The sequence below is a fragment of the Corvus cornix genome, chromosome 13 (genome assembly GCF_000738735.6).
Source record: "Corvus cornix cornix isolate S_Up_H32 chromosome 13, ASM73873v5, whole genome shotgun sequence".
NCBI classification, from domain to species: Eukaryota; Metazoa; Chordata; class Aves; order Passeriformes; family Corvidae; genus Corvus; species Corvus cornix.
Genome location: NC_046343.1, coordinates 7,408,073 through 7,425,293, shown reverse-complemented (window position 1 = coordinate 7,425,293; position 17,221 = coordinate 7,408,073). Strand labels below are relative to the sequence as shown.

Genomic DNA, 17,221 nt, shown 5'->3' with positions numbered 1-17,221 from the left:
AGGACACAAGATCCTGCACATCTTCCCCACGTGCTCTCCTGGCACTTCTGCCCCTGCCAGCACCAATTGTTTGCACAAGTTTTAACCTCTGGGCTATTTATTTTTTCCCTACACACACTGGCTTGCATCCAAGTGAATACTCTTGGCAGCGAATACTCTGTACCCTTTGGTGAAAAAGAGGGGTCTATTTATAAGTTTTTCATTTCAGGTTCATTTTGACACTTTTCTTCCTGAAGCCCCAGTTTGTTCCCACAATCAACGTGGCAACCCATAACATTTGGCAGACAAAGGTCGTCAGCGCCGCTCGCTGCTGTCTGCGGGTGAGATAAGTGCAAACACAGGGACAGGCACCGCACAGAAACCATCTGCAGAGTGATGGGAAAACCCCCCCCCAGAACAAAGGGCAGGAGACCCACAAGCAAAAACTGTTCCTGTTTCCTGGTGGTGGCATTGTTTTGGGCAGCCATACGGATCATGAGGCCGCACATCCCGGGTGGATCTGCTGATGCAGCATTGCAGAAGCCAGGACCAGCTGCTGCTGCACTCGGTGCTGGGCGAGGTGAGAATTAGACACCGAGATGTGTGTCACAGGCTGAGCACAGCACTTCTGTGCTGGCACGGAGACAAGGAAGGGTTTTCTCGAGAGGAAAAGGTCCCTTTCTTACACAGGGCTCAGAGTCCCAGTGCTGGACTGATTTCTTACTTCAGCATGCCAAGAAAACAGCAAAGGGGAAAACAAAAGCAGGAAAGATGTTCCTGGCTTTGGCAGGAACCATGCAGCTCCATTCCAAGTGTCTGAAACAGTGGGCTGGTGACAGCCGAGCCAGCCATCCCCCCCCAGGGCTCCCCTCAGGCAGCTGAGGAACCCCCTCCTCTCCCCAGCAGCCCAGCCACTGTGGATGACACCTGCAGTGGCCAGCAGTGACACCTGGGAATGAGAAGTCCCTATCCCAGAAAGGACATTCAGTTGCTGCACTTGTGCTGAGTCTCAAAATTACTCAGCATTTGCTTCATGTTCATACCACCCTCTCCACTACTTACTCTTTATCCCATGCTCAGGGAGCTCTAACAAGTGCAGGTACATGGAGAAACACTTTGGAAAGAGGCAGAGCAGGAACAGCAGTGGTAGACACTTGCACAGAAGGATGTTGTGCAGCTCCAAGACCAAACTTGGCCAGAGGGATCTGCAACAACTGCAGTGGCTGTTACTGGGATGTGGTGTGTGTGCTCCTGCACTTCACAGGATCAGAATTCATTTATTTGTTGGTCACTTTCCTCATCATCACAGGAGCTGCCATCACAGCATGCACCTTACTTTCAAGTCAACTAAAATATTATTACTGCAGACCAAAACAGGAGCTGGTCTGGGTCAAGTTGCTTAAAACCTCTCAGGCTTCAACTTACCCACTGCACAGTCACCAAACTTGTCCTGGCTCCAAGGGAGCCAAATGATGGCCAGGACCAAACCTTGTTCTGGGCCCTTCGGGCTGCACCCATCTGGGCACACCTTCTCCCTCTACAAAATACCAGCCAGAGCCCTGAAGGCCAAATGCTACTCAAAATGTCAAATTATGGGTAAACAGGCAGCAAACCCAGACATTCATCTTTGTTCTGCTCCCGGTAACAGGCTACTGAGGTTTATCTTTCTCACTGGATTTCTGGAAACTAAGACAAATGCACTTCAGGCTCAAGAAAATAATCCTGAGAGGAAAGCCATGGAGAAAAATAACCATCTAAACCCATAGATAAAAGCAGCTCTTGAGGATTAATGTATCAAGGCTTTTCAGCCCTTGGATTCAGCAACTGATTCTGGGCTCCGGGCACCGGTACAAAGAGGCATATTAGTCTGAACCCCGAATCATTGACTCCTGGGTTTCCAGAAGGGTTTAGTGATGTCTTACAGGTATGTGGAGAAATGGATCTGCTCTCCTAGACGTGGCTGTGGGGCTCCTCCAGCCCATTTTGTGAATATCCATTCAAGCACCATGCAGGAGGCATCATGATTTAGGTGAGCTGTGCCACACCGGCAGCTGCCAATGGGACATGTTTGCCTGCTCACATCCTGACCCTCTCTGGTCCAACTGGTGTTTCATTTCGGGCAAGACAAACCTGCTGATCCTGCTGGACGGCAGCCCAAGGCCAGGCTTATTTACCCAGCAAGTGGCAGAGCTGGAGTCCGGGTGGGCAGCATCCTGTTTGGCACCGAGCCTGGCAGACAGAAGGATGGGGGCCAGGGAAAATGGGGCAAACTGGCAAAGCTCTGTCTTACCTCGGCAATGAGGACAACGATGACGGAGTCCTCCTTCTCCTGCTGCGTGAGCTCTGAGATGAGGGAGTTGAGGGTGTCGGTGAGGTAGGAATGCACCTCCCGCTTCACGCTGGGGATTCCCATCACGACGGACACTGCCCAGGGCCACAGAGAGATTTCAGAGAGGGGGCTGTGCTGGGCAAGACACTTTGCTCTGCTCCCATGGCTCACCTGGCCAGTGCCAGGCTCTGTCATTAAAAACCAGCGGTGAGCTGCAGGTTGGTGGGTTCCTGGGCTACACAGGGTTCACACACTGCTGTCCTCAGCCCAGTGCCAACCAGCAGAGCACCTCAATGTGCCAGGCTGGCAGGGCACCCATGGGCAGTCAGATATGCTCTGCATTTTCTCCCTGAAGGAATAATCTCTAAGGAAACACCCAAAATCCCTCCCCCTCCCAGGGGCCTTTTCAACCTGTGAACAGCAACTTCAAGACCACCTCTTGTTCTCCAAATCCCTCCCACGGCCAAAAGCACTCCAGTTTAGGAGGTGCAAGTCAGGTCTTTGGTGTTGGGTTGGGATTTGGGAGCAGGGGGGAATCATCAAGTAACCAAAGTCCCGTTCCCAATGGGATTTGTCTCCTTAGATGGGTTACAGTCTCCATGAAGCACCCTACAAACTATGCTTTCATCTGAAGCCCTTCCAGGCAAAGTCTAGAGCACTCTGGATATGGAAAGCAGCAAACAACATCTGGCAGAAGCACTGAGAACATTTTAGGGCCAGTCAAGAGCACAGACAGCACTCCCTGAAGACTTGCAGGCGTGACATGGCTCACCCACCCCACATGTCACGATAACCAAGGAAGCTTGCATGACGCATGCAGCCCTTCCTCCAGTCCTGCTCGTATCTGTGCCACAGCCAGGCCCGGAGGAAAGGGGAGGGACAGGCACCAAGGTGAGGAAGAGCACCAGAAGCAGCACTAATTCCCATTTACCTCCAGTGCGCCCCTGTCCCACATGCACGGCTGGCTGCAGACTGTTCTCCTTTGACAGCAAATGTGGCAAATGATGGAAGATGGTGGGAAGGTGCAGCACATTCTTGTTGGTGATATTCCACAGTTTTAACTTGGTTTCGTCTTAAAAAGGAAAAGGGAATCAATTGCAAGGCACGGTAGGTAGGAAGAGACTGCAAGGCAAAAAGCCTTTTTACAGCAGCCTGGCCACCCGAGACTACTGCTGGGTTATAAAGAATCAGGCCAACCTTTAACATGCTACCACAAACCCAATTAAAGTTCAGCAGGAGCCAGGAGGGCCTTAAAGAAGTCCCAAAATATTTGGGAAGGAGAGGGGAGAATGAAGATAAAATGAAGGTCAAATCAGATCTTTCTGTAGAGATCCAATTTTCTTCAACCGAGCAACTTAAAAAAAACCAAAAAAACAAATAAATTGGCAAGGGGTGCTCAGCCAGCCTAACTCCTTCCTCCCCCCTCTCTTTGAATACCCATTTTCCATATGGATTGAATACAGCCATAGGGAACAGTTTGTATGACTTGCAAAGGAGAAAAAAAGCTTGCAAGCAAGCAAATTGGCGAATATCCTCGGCAGAGGCAAATCCGTGTTTAATGATGCATATGCACCTCTAATTAAACAGCAGTTTAAGAGCGCCCAAGTCCCTCTGAATTCCAGTTTGCTCGCACCGGGGGAGAGAAGAGCAGGTCCTGTCCGCAGTCCTGCACACACACGCACACACCTCTCTACCTCCTCATTAGCAACAGCTTCAGAACAGCCCCAGATCCTCAACGTCTGTTTATTCACCAGATAAGCTGCTCCAGGTCCGGTTTATATCCCGCAGGGCCTGCTTCTCCGACAGCGCTCTCTTGATCTCCTCCAGGACCAGGTTGAGCTCCTTGGAGCGCTTCAGGCTCTCCTGCTCGGCTGCGTGCAGCCGGTCCCGGAGCGCGAGGAACTCCCGCTGGTAGATGTCCACAACGTCACCTGCGGGTGGAGAAGAGAGAGAACCTTTGTCCTCTGTGCTAGGAAGGGTTTCACTCATGCCTCCCTTACCTCCTCAATCCTTAAATTATGGATTTAGGGAGCTGTGGTCCAACATGCACCCATTGGCAAAAGGGTCACAGGGAGCGCAGTGTAAGTTGCTGAATTACAATAATAAAGCTACTTCCATTTTTTCTCTTTCAACTGGGGTTTCTGGGTCATGTAGAAATAGAATGATATAACAGTTTGGGCTGGAAAAAGCCTCTTAGATCATCAAGTCCAACTTTTAACCCAGCAATGCCAAGTTCACCACTAAGCCATGTCCCCAAGTGCCACATCTACACAACTTTTAAATCTCTTGAGGGATGGCGATTCCACCACTTCCCTGGGCAGCTTGTGTCAGTGCTTGGCAGACTTCTCCTGAATAACTTTTTCCTAATAGCCAATCTATTCTTTTCTCCAGGGTGAGCCCCCCAGCTCCCTCAGTTGCTCCTTATCAGACTTTTGCTCCAGAGCATTCCCCAGCTCCACATAAATACAACCATCTCCCAGGAGATCCTGAGTGATGAAAAGAGAGATGTTGGCAAGGGGGAATGCTGCCCTGCAGTGAGACAAGGGTGCAGACAGCACCTCCTCCAGCTTTGGAAGAGAGCCCCAAATTTTAACAGTCAAAAGAGATTTTGGGAATCTAACCTCTCCAAAACATGTCAGGATAAAGAAAATCACATGGCAATAGCTGCCTGGTTGCTTATATAATTTCAAATGTTTGGATACACACCTTTAGGATGCACCCTAAATATAATAAATATATTAAAAAACCTTCTGATGGGGTAACAAAGCCTTTTGTTTTGAAACAACATCTTATCCCGTGCTCTGTAAACAGAGCAATAAAACTATCAAGAGCTTTCAGTCAGAACTAACTACAACAGCTGGGAGTGAAATCAGTGAGCCACTAACGAACCTTCCCAGGACTTTTTTTTTCCCAGTATTAATGAAACTTCTCATTAAAAATACACTTTTATCTGTGGTCATTCATGTGTTTTCAGTAAGACTATAACTCACAGGACTATACCCAAAACAGATTTATCCACTGAATAGTAGACTCTTAACCCAAACACGATTAGGAGAGCTAATGATCAAAAATACTGCACTGGAACTTCCCAACGCAGGGCTAAATATAAATCAAAGCAATTGAAAAAGATACCCTGACTGCATTGAAAACTTCTATTTTGGGGTCCATGAAGAAAAAGGAATTTTGAAGATCAGACATATCCAGCTTCAATGCACAGAGTTTCCAAGACAACAGTGCTTCCCAGTCCAGCTACTGGTAATGCTTTTGCCTAGGAAAAGTTTCCCCTACTCAGTCTTTCCCCCAAGAAAAACCTCCTTAAAGACTCACTGCTTCACACAAGGGATGCCCCCAACGCAGTCTGGCTCCTATTAACCTTTTGACATTATTTTCAAAGCCACAGCACACGGGGAGGGAGCAGAGGAAGTTACACCCATTTGATGATTCCATCCATCTTACAACACATTATTCAGAGAAATTCAAGGGACAGACATAAACAAGACCAGTCCTTCCTTTTTCCTGTGTAGTGCTGCTCACTTTCCACTCCCATCAAGAAAACATTTTCAAATGTGCAGAAAAACAGGTTAACACCCAGCTTTGAGAGCTGCGACGGGAATTCACAGGAGGATGTCAGGCTCTAAAAACTCATCCCATGATGAGTGAGATCTTTACCTGCTGGTACCTCTCAGGCATAAGAATACACTGTTCAGCTTTCCAGTACTCCACATTACAGGTTTCCCTACTTGTGTCTTTTACTGGCTGCATCTGGGAACACCAGCAAGGAACAAGACTCACTTTCTGTTTTTGCACAACATGATGGCTTGTGCAAGGCTGGAAGCACTTGGCTCTTGGTATCCTGGGAGGTTACTATCCCGTGGATGCTATCAAAGCTAAATCACAGCTAAAGGCTGCCATTAGATCTTGTTCTGCAATACCTGGAGCAGAGTAAAGGCGAGGCTTTGCACTTAATGGCTTTTTCCAGAGCACTGCACTTCATTTGTGTCAGATTTAGAAGGGAAATGTCACTGATTATTCAGTCACTAATGACCTGCCCACCGAAGCCAAGAGCTGTACTTTCCTTAGACTGCAATGGCGATGTGCAGTCAACCATTTGCTGCTTTTCTGGTTAATGGTTGGAAGTGAAATTGTATTTGTTTCCAGCGCTCTTGTCATATGATGTCTTCGTAGGCTTTCCATTCTTTAATTAAAATTTCATGAAATTTAAAAGCTGATCGATCGTGACTGGTTCCAATGACAGCCTGAACAATCCTAGACAAAGCCCGAGATGGGTGTACAGTTTCCCACGAATTTCCAGTAATTTTGCACTTGTTGGCCCGCAATGACACGTGGCTGCAGATCCGTGTCCTCACAAAAACCCTCACTGCTCAGCCAGAGAGGGCTCTGAAAACCCATGAAGGGCAGCAGAGGATAAGGGGGGGAGGGGGTGGACTGGCTCCCATCTCCACAAGCAAGGTTGGACACAGAAGTGATTTGCTGCTAATTAGGCTGAACAAATTTTTCAGCTAGTGTCAGTTCAGCACAGACCCTTTACTTACCTTTCAAAGCAGCAGCACTCCCTATCTACATATTTATTGTACTCCCTCCCAGCACAAGATAACAGAGCTCTTAAAATATCCCCAGACTCAAGCACTGCAGGACAAAAACTCCTAGCTATATCGAAAAAAAAAAAAAAGATTAAGCTTATTTTTTTCTTGAGAGATAACACATTGCTTTGGGCTTAAAATATACTGGTTTAAGAAAGAAAGAAAGTCAGCATTAGGTGACAGGCTGCAGGACTGACCTGGGAGACCAAAAACCTCTCAAACTTGCAGCACACATGTGCAAAGAACCCATTTCTCACCTTGCCAGGGCCCATACTTGCACTCCATGGTTTTTCACAATCTGTTTTTAGAAGCAGGCTGGCTGTGAGGCTCCAAGTGGGAATCAGGCATCCTCATACAAGCTGGTGCTCAGCAGGGCAGGGAAGCAGCACTGGGCACAGCTGAGTGCTAGGCACCATCTGTCCATGCTATGCCCACTGGAGCAGCTCTGAGAGGGGATCCCTGGAGGGGTGAGAAGCCCAAGGCTGAGGGACAGTGGCCATAGGAAGTGTCCGGCTGAGCATCACTCACTGACCGATGTCCCCCCACACAGCTGTGCCCAGACACAGCTGCCAGGCTTTGTGTTTTCAGCTGAGAACCCTGGGCTGGGTTTGCTGAGCAACAACACAAACCAGTAGGGAAGCAAAAGGAAGGGACAGATTGAACAGGCCCTTTCAGGAGTTGGACTTTGATGATCTTAGTGGGTGCCTTCCAAGCCAGAACATTCTGTGACCCCCCAGCAGTTGGGATGCAGTAGTGTGCAAGGGATGGGCACAAGCTGGTGGGGCTCATAGGCTGCTCCTCAGGAGCCTGTGGGTGCCCCACAGAGCTAAGCTCCTGCAGCCTTCCCAAAGGATTTATCCATCTAAGACAGCATCCCCTTAATAAAAAGCATTTCTCCATTATGGAGAATTCTGTGGCTTCATTCTTATTCAAGTGACTCTTAAGTGCAAACTATGTTTGCTAGCAGAGGTGAGGGCTGGGACAACTGCATCCACATCCATTTTCAGTTTTTGAGTGAAAGCAAAATAATCTGATCCTAAACCAGCAGACAGACACAAAATCAGATCAGTGCCAATAAAACCCCCACCCTGAAATCTCACCCAGTCATCCACATATGCATATATATATATATATATATATAGTCAGGAATTTTATAATTCTGTATTTTGCATTTGTCTTTCCAATCACACTCCAACCTCCCAGGGAGTCTGCAGTGCGTTTTAAACACATCCGTATTTCAGTTCCAATTACTTTTGGTTTTATTCTCTGCTGATAACCTCTCCCAGAAGAGTGGACCCATGCCCAGCACCAGAGATTTCCCTCCAATTCAATCTTTTCAAAAGCAAACACACAGTCTTTGCTAGCTGGACTTGCTCCTCATTAGGAAGACTTTCAAGAGACTTGGTTTAAAAACTAAAAACAATCCTCAAACCTCTAAACTGTTTATCTCTGTAAAATCTTGGCTTCAAGAGTGTAACTGCACCTTTTGACCGCTGTTGCACAAGCTCCCAAAACCAAAAGAGCAAGAAGAAGTGTGCTTCCCTTACAACGTAAATGAACTTGGAGCAGAAAATTCATCTGCCTACAGAAAATGTCTCTGTAATGACTGTTCTCCCTCATTTTAGGCATTTTAGGCATATTTAAAGCACCTCTTTAAGAAATAAATGCTTCCCCCTCTAGCACTTGCAAGGGCCTGGGGGGACTGCAGAGCACAGGAACAACCACCTCTTCATGCTAGAGCATCTGTGTTATCCAAAAAATGCTAACGGGGAAGAACAGGAACCAGGCTGGTGAGCCACTGTCCCCATCCCAGCCAGGTACCTGTGCTGGCCCCAGCTGCCTCCAGCCCCAGCCATTCCCAGCAGCTCCTGGAGTTAGATGATGATTAGGGAATTTTATTTTTTTCTTACATTTTGATGTTTAATGATTTATATAATGCTGGCATCGCTCCACGTATTACACTCTAGATTGCCCTGATTGAATCGCAACATTCATTAGGTCTCTTGCTAACAGAATTTCACTGGACCATTAAAATGGATAGAAGGAGTTACTGTGCTGTATCCGTGAAATAAATTCAGCTCCTGGGATGCAAAAAAGGAACAGTCCTGCTTTACATGGAAATCTGATGGCTGGTGCAGCACACAGGTATGAGGCACTTTGCACACAGGGATTGCAGCAACTTCACAATAACCTTTTTATATTGTTAAAAGCAAAATGTTGCACTTTGCTTATTTGGTTTTAAAAGGTAGAAACCAGCTCTAGAGACTTACCATAACCAAATCCCCAAATCATCCCCCCAAAACCCACTGCAAATAGACCCTTAAGTAGCAGTAAGAAAAAGACAGGATAGTTTAGCATCCAGAATGCCCAAATATGAGCCCCTCCCCACCCCCCCACCAAAGGCAGGATGAAGACTGAGCGGGTCTTTTCCTTCAAATCTAAAAAAACCCATGAATGGTGCTCCTGTGAGATGAGAAAGCTGAGAGACACATCACCTTCCCTTCTGTGAGCCAGCAGGTCACTGCTCCCAGTTTCAGACTCATCTTTTAAAATCATAAATATTTTGGCAGCGTGGGATATATGCAGCCACTGAGAACCTGATTTGCATTGAGGAACTGAGCACCAAGACACACTGAGCAACAATTCAAACACTGTCAAGGGTAGAGTTTGGGGAGTGGGTGGTATCTGGCAGGGTGGGCCTCCCAAAAGGCTCCAGCAGTTGCAATTACCCTGCTGGGGGCTGATTCATCTGCATAGAAAGTGTGAGTGTTTCAGCAGCGCCATCACCACACAGCAAACACGGATGCTCTACTCAGTAAAGATTATGCGACATTTACGTCTCCACTGTGTCCCAAACCACCTGGATACTCAGTCAAAGCAGACATTTTCTAGCTGCTGCTTATAAATACACCCCAAGATTCTTTATTAGAAGGTTTTTACACCATTTTTTAAAGAAAAAAGGTTTTTAAAGCAAAAAAAGTTTTTAAAGAAAGTTTTCCAAGTTTTAAAAATTATGTTATAATTTATGGCTTACCACCAAGGCAAAAAGTAAGAAAGTAGAATCTTTAGTACCACTAGAAAGCTGATTGTTATTGGGAAAATAGCTACAGGTGTGGAGAGTTTCAGGCAGGGCAGGGACTGGGGAAGGAGAGGGGTGGCATTTGGGCTTCCCAGCTCAAAGCAATTGGGCTGGGTTAGGTGGTGCTGGCACTGGCACTGATGGAGAGGCCCAGTCACCAGAGTCACGGAATGGTTTGGGTTGGAAAGAACTTTAAAGTTCATCTCATTCCACTCCCCTGCCATGGGTAGGGACATCTTCCACTAGAACAGGTTGCTCCAAGGCCCATCCAACCTGGCCTTGAACACTTCCAGGGATGGGGCATAATGGGCACTGGTGGTCAAAAGAGCTGTCAAAACCAGCAGCTATGGTTTAGTTCCTTGTGTTCATCCTCTGCCCTTTAATTACTCTTTATTTCAGCTCAGTCAGAACCTACAGCACATGCTATCCTGAACAATGCATTTTGATGCCCCACCACCCCAATGCACCCCTCAGTGCCACCACTATGCTCCAACTTGGAGCTTGTGCTCAAGAGCTGTTCTGGAGCACCAGAGTCTACAGCACCTTAGAAAAACCAGTACCCACCCTCCACACCCAGTAAAAGGCACTGATTGCCAAGGTGGGTTATGGCAGTGGGAAAGATCCCCTCACAGTCAGTGGAGGCTCCTGTGCTGCCCCTGGGTTGGCTGCTGGATTTGAGCATCCCACGGCACCAGTGCCATGCTGAGAGAACTCATCAGCCAGGGCAAGAGGCTTATTAAAACTCAGCCTGTCTGAAAAAATGATCCTCAAATAAAGCCAGCGCTTTCCCCAGCTCCAGTCTGGTGTGTGTGTATGTTGTTTTCTTTAATATGGCCATTTAATAAGAGCCTGTGGTATATTTAACAGCATTTCAACCTTCAGCAGCTCTGTGTAATGAGAGAAATGCAATGCATCTCTCCACTGACTGTCCCTCCCCAGGGAATATGGGCACCTTTAAGTCACTATTTTTGCAGCAGTAGGTGTTGATCATATTTCTGTTGTGCATCTCCTCGCTGGAGTTTAATGTTGTCTCAGCACATACATCATCAGAAGGAGAGAGGAAAATTCATATCCCCTGCACCTTGTTATTCCAAAGTATGAGCTACTGTTTGCATTGGAGATTCAGTTCAGACAGCACGCACACAGATATTTCAAAAAATCAGCTTTTTGTTTTGCTTCCAAAGTCCTAAGTAGTAAGTTTTCAGAGATGGGGATGAGTAGATTTCCCATTATGGGGATGCTGAAACACAACACAGATGGTGAACATTACAATTCCCCATTCCAAGGAGGAGAGCAAGTCACAGGAGTGCCTGTGCCCAAACCCAAAGGCTCCCCAGGAGTGAGGCAGGCTCCAAAGCAAGGATGTAGAAACTCAGAGATTAGGAATGCATACGGCAATGTCCATCACCTCTGCCTAAAAGGCCTTGGATCAGGGCAGAGGAGGCAGCAGAAGCCGTCAGACTGCTCTTGGGTACCTGCAGAGCAGGTTTGGGATCTCTTTCTGCAGCGCAGCTCCGTGGGTGAATCACAGTGAAGGATACAAAGCGCTCCAAGATCACTGCAAATCCCCTGGGCTTCACCTGCCAAACAAAAGCACTGGCAGGAGAGGAAATTCCCAGCAGGTATAAACCACCATCAGCTTCTGACAAAGGAACCAGTCCTTCTGATTTGTCCTGGGGTTTTATCAACCCATTCAAGGGATTAACAAGATGAAGAAGATGGCAATTCATTTTGCTGCAAAACAGCTAAGGAGGAAAGGGGAAGAGGGCAAATGCTGCCATTGATCTAAAGAGAAAAAAGATGGGATTAAACAGTGAATTTTCATCATAGCAAAAGGTTAACTATCCAGAGGAAGCCATAAGGATTGGTATTAAACTCACCAGCTAATAGATTTAGTGAGGATCTGGGGAAGGAGATGAATTTGTGAAGTAGTCAAATATGGAGTGGACATGGAGATAAGCTCGTCAAAGCCAGAAAAGGAGCAAATCATCAAGAGAAAAGTCAACTAAATGGCAAAGCGACACCAAAACTGATAGATGCAATTTAATTGGGGGGGGGAAATCAAGGTATTTTTCACATCATTCTTAATTAACAATATCAACTAGGGAGGAGGCCGCAGCATCAGTGTCTGCAGCCCAATCTGCAGGCAGCAGCAATCCAGGGAAAAGGGGGGGGGGTAGGGAGGGAGGCAAACAAGATGTTAGTATGGTTAGTGAACAGGATGGGGAATAACAGTATGAAGATTATAACATTATTAAAATGATGCTGCCTAATCCCAGAATAGTTTTCACATCATCTGAAAAAGAGTATTAATACAGACTTAAAAGGGGCTTTTGAGAGGGTGATAAGAATGATCAAAGGCCTGAAAAAACCCCCTGCTCTGTGAGGAAAGAAAATATATGTGAGATAATTAATCTTAGGAAGGGCATGATAATAGGGCTTATGATGAAAAGCATATAAAATAGAGAGATATAATGAAAATATACCACAGGCTTCCATTCTCCTGGAAGAATGGAGAATGGTTACTTACATAGCAGTAAGTAACCATTGCATTCAAATATTAATTTGAAACTGATAAAAGGAAATGTGTTGCACAGATAAAGTGTATTTTTTCTATGAATTCGCTGAGGAATTTAAACAATGTCAAAGAGCTGGAAGGTGCTGAGCCCAAGGTGGGGTAAAACAGCATCCTGCCACTGGTCCCTGGTCTCAGCTGGGTTGGGAGCCCCTTTTTCTCCCCTTTTCCTTGGGAGAAAGACCATGCATTTCTATGTCTCTCCTCACAACCTAATTAGGAACACTGAAGCTTTTGTCTTCAAAGCAAAGCTAATTCATTAGCAATCTAATTATTTACCTGTGTAGCACGAATACAGCTTTCGAAGCATTTTTCTCTCAAATGGAAAGTGAAGGCTTTGTACTTGGTGGGTTTTTTAATACCCTTTATTTGACTGGGGAATAAAAATGGGCTGAAAGTGAACAAAATAAAGCATTACAGAAATCACGGGTCATTAAACCTCGAAATAATTGCAGCTCGACAGGATTTTTAAGTGAGGACATTACACAGGCAAACCTGGGCAAGGGGTAGAAAGGAAGCGGGGAAAAGGGGAACAGAAAAGGATTTGAGCTGGTACATGTGGTCAATCCTACCAAGCAAACCTCTGCATGGTTTAAAAAGAGATGCATTTGCCTATGCACTTTCCTTACATGGCACGGGCATGGAAAATGCTCTTGGATGCACCTAAGGGCAGCAGGAACAGGTTGGCAGTGGAGAGGGTGTTGCTCTCCTGCTCTGAAGATGAATGTGCAGGAATCTGCAGCAGCCTCGTCTGCGCATCACCGGGGTCCAGGCTCAGCTCCGGGCACTGACCATGCCATGGGCCATGTCACTTGTCACTTGTCACGCTGGATTGAGAACCATTGCATGCAGGAAAAGCCCAAATCAGATTTGGCTCTCAAAGCCCAAATCAGATTTGCTTGGATCTCACCAAACCCTCCAGACTGCATTTCTCTCCCTTTCACTTTGTTCTCACAAGCAGCAGCGAAGCCAGTGAGTAAAATCTCATGAACCAAAACAATCCCAAAGGACCAGGTGATGACTGGAGCGTGCAGGACCAAGTCCCCATGGGTGCTGGCAAGGCCCAGCTCTGGAGCTTTACAGAAGAAGAAAACCCTGAAGCAGAGCAAATGCCTCGAAGTCCAACAGGAAAACCCTTTCTATTATAACCTAATTAAGTTAATAGTGAAACAGAGACCTTGTTCCACCAAACCCCAAAGCCCCCACGCATCCTGCTCTGTGCTTAGTGCTAATGGCTCGCAAGTCCATCCAAAAGGAATCCCTCCAAGAACGGAAGTCAATCCTTGCAAAGGTCACCGTGTTAATCATCACGCCCTTTCTCTAGCAGCAGCTGTCGGTAATTGCCTGTGAAGGAGTCGAAATGAAACTCTTGTTAATCCTTCTCCCAACACTACTAAAATCAAACATCATCATTATCCCCCCCACAAATGACCCTGAGCCACCAGCACTTCGCAGCTGATGGACAAGCTCAGCCCATCTCAGGAGAGATGTTGCACTGGCGGGCAGAAAAAGCAGCTCCACTTTGCAAATTGAAGGTGAGTTTATTGATTAGCAGCAGTAAGTGCTGGTGCCTTGTATTTCCCCACCTCCTTGTACAATCGACCATTGCACTCATCATTCCACTAAAGTTACCACCAGACTCAGAGCAGCTGAGATCCTGGAACAGTGGGAATGTGTTTAATCAATAACATATGAAGCTTTTGGCAGGGTTGAGTGTATGAAAGAATTTTACAACAGTGAAATAAAGTATTGCTGTGTTATAAATCAGAGAACACATATGGAAAAGTTAGAGTGATGTACTAAGAGGGATATCAAGGAAATCACAGAAGTTCTGGCTGGAGTCCCTGGCCCCGCTGATGTTAATAGCTGAGAACTTCAATGCAAGTCAGGTTTGACTTCTTTTTCCAAAAGAGTAGCTCATTTGCAACACACATGACTGTATTGGAGTGAAAGGATATTGAGAGTGCTCCCCTCGCTCCACTGTTTATGCAAATTGTACATCTTGTCTACCTGCAGATCCACAGCCACTACCAGATTCCAATTTCCCTATTGTACCAAATGCCTCATCAGAAGCATGATCATGCTCTTGGGTAGAGAAGATTTTAAAATCACCACATACTGATCACTGGATGAGTTGATCTAAACAGCATTTTGTTTTAGTAGTCTTAAATAATTTGCAGAATGCTTAAAATAAAATGCAGGCAGAACCTTTTAAAAATTACTCAGCATTAATATTTGAAATATTTATCCCCTGGGGTGCAGGCTTGTAACACGAGCACTTAATGGGGTACATTTCTTTTCCCCACAGGAAAAACAAGATATTGCCATAAAATAGCACACTTAGGCCAACTAGAGTTGTCGATGCTATCTGGGGGCTCTTGTTTCATTTTATATGCTAGGATAATTCCTGGGAAGAAAAACATACCACTAGAAGAGTAGGAAGACCCACTCCTCCTTTCTGTCATTCACCAGCCAAGAAAACATGAGAAAGGGTTATCAAATAATGTCGGCACCCTCTCTCACTAAGCCAGACCAGCTGCTTTAGAATGCATAAAACCCGCACTTATTTCTTCCCCTTGCAAAAAACACATGACTGGAAGTACAAAGACAGAATTCCCAACTTGCCAGCAACAGTAACCTGCAGTAAATTAACTTTTCTCTATTCCAAAATGCAGGGACTAACCTAGAACCAGGAGGCCTTGGTTCCACACCCAACAGCCCAGCTGCAGAGCTGCCTGCCCGCCCCATGCCAGCAGCAGCAGCAGCAGCATTACTCCAGCAGATCAGCTCTGCTGAGAGGCAACACAGATGCTGGTGATGGCACAGCACAAGGTGGGGGTTGCAGGACATTTCAAGGGTAGAAAATAAACAGCTGGAGGGAAGGAGGATGCTGACTACACGGGTGTCCTACTGGTAAGACCTCTGGTTGCTTATTAAATGATGCCTGAAAGCCTCTCAACAAGATGCTGCTCTGAAATGTTACTGGCATCTCCCACTCCCCCATGCCGAGCTCCAGGAAAGGTGTCACAAGTGGCTTTCAGAGAGCCAGGAGTGCCAAAACAGGCAGCGTGCTCCCTGCATCTCCTCAGAGGGCACCAACACCCAGACAGCCCCATGGTCCCATGGCCTGATCCAGCTGGAGAATTTAGCATCCTTGCTGCAGGCTTAATTTTGGGTTAGATCATTCTGTTGACTGAGCCAGTGATGCAAAGGAAGCACATGGGAACCAGGATGCCCTTTTGGACAACAGCCCAAAAAGAGAACAGTTTAAATGGCTGTTAAACCACATCCCTGCAGGTTTTGCTTTCTTGCAATGTCAGGTTTACCTAAAGGCTCAAAGGCAGTGCACTGAGCCTTACAGCCTGCTGCTTACCACCTCCCAAAATAGGTGTGATTCTCGGGGCCTGAACCACAGGACCATGGCATTTATGCTTAATTTCACAACTCTTCTTAGACTTCTTAAAGTGCTGCTGAGTCCTGGCAGAAGACACTTCACGCTCCCTGTGAGCAAAGACACGCTGTTCACACCTCACATTCCCTCTGAACACGTCTATTGATATGGATTTGGGTTTTCAGTATTTCACACACCGTTACCTTTACCGGTGCCACATATAAGGTAACCTAATTGCTACGTGAGCTGCTGTGGATCAGTTTTTCAGACCTTCCACCCCGAGGGAAGCTTTGTTACAGAAATTTGACATAGGTGCTGCAAGGAGAATGCAAGATGGGCTGCCAGAAGCTGTGCCCAGCAAACAGCGTCAGAGCCCACAGGGAGAGTTTTCCATGATTGAACAGTTGCATCTCACGCAGCCCAGAAAGCACCAGTGCAGCCATACGTCCTCACAGGAGCATGTGAAGGATGACATCGGATCAGGCTGTCAACTCAAGGAGGTGTGAGGCAAAGACAAGAGAGGGCACAGAGCTCCGGAGAGGCTATGGCTGCTCAGCAAAGGCACAGGAGGGAGAGGGCTTTTGCACAACAAAAACCCCAAGCACAGCTGAGCAAAGCCACAGCTGGTACTGAAGGAGTTAAACTGCAGAAATCACAGCAAACTACACCGGTGGGTGTGAGGGACTGCAGGGCCTGTCCCAGGGATGCCAGGAGGTCAAAACTCAGGAAAAATCCCACAACAGGGGAGCAAGGCTCAGCATGGCACAGGGAAAACAGTGTGACTCACCCACCAGGAAACTGCCCTTTAAACTTGCAGCATGACTCTGTAGAGCAAAATTTGAGCCCTTGTTCCCTCTCTACAAAGAGGTTTATTGGACTTCAGTGTCCAGGGAGGTAATTTATGTACTGAGGTGCTTTAGGTACCCCTGATGCACCTGAAACGGTCTCTCAAGGCCCATGGAGGCTGCTCAACACCTCTTGGAGTCCTTTGGAATGCCTCTCTGAGATATCCATAAAGCAAATCACCCTGAGTGAGTCCCCAGTTAATAACCTACCCTCACGCCCAGCTTCCCAAAGCTTCCTGCACACGGATCAGCTTTGTTACCCAGGATCACTGCTGTGCATGGCTGAGAAAAATTTAATCCAATTTCTCTCTTCTTTAGGAATAAAACATCAAGCGCAGGCAGTCAGTCAGACACAGCAGCAATGTGGAAGAAGTGGCAGCATGGCTGGGTTATCACTGGCAGCAAACCCATGTCTGAGCGAG

At 46.8% G+C, this 17,221-nt stretch overlaps 1 protein-coding gene across 3 annotated transcripts in view; it reads right to left on the bottom strand.

The window, feature by feature from the left end:
* Window positions 1-17,221, bottom strand: part of MGAT4B (alpha-1,3-mannosyl-glycoprotein 4-beta-N-acetylglucosaminyltransferase B) — a 51,288-nt gene that overhangs the window by 11,518 nt on the left and 22,549 nt on the right. Inside the window, exons 1-4 of one of the 3 annotated variants that reach the window (XM_019286080.2) lie at window positions 7,167-7,209; window positions 4,060-4,239; window positions 3,240-3,380; window positions 2,270-2,403 (exon numbers count right to left, since the gene is read on the bottom strand). In XM_019286080.2, the coding sequence (XP_019141625.1) occupies window positions 2,270-2,403; window positions 3,240-3,380; window positions 4,060-4,239; window positions 7,167-7,194 (483 nt within the window). In that variant the 5' untranslated portion in view covers window positions 7,195-7,209. Of the gene's footprint in view, window positions 1-2,269; window positions 2,404-3,239; window positions 3,381-4,059; window positions 4,240-7,166; window positions 7,210-17,221 lie in introns of those variants that run through there. The other 2 variants (XM_039559670.1, XM_039559671.1) reach the window with 2 other exon arrangements.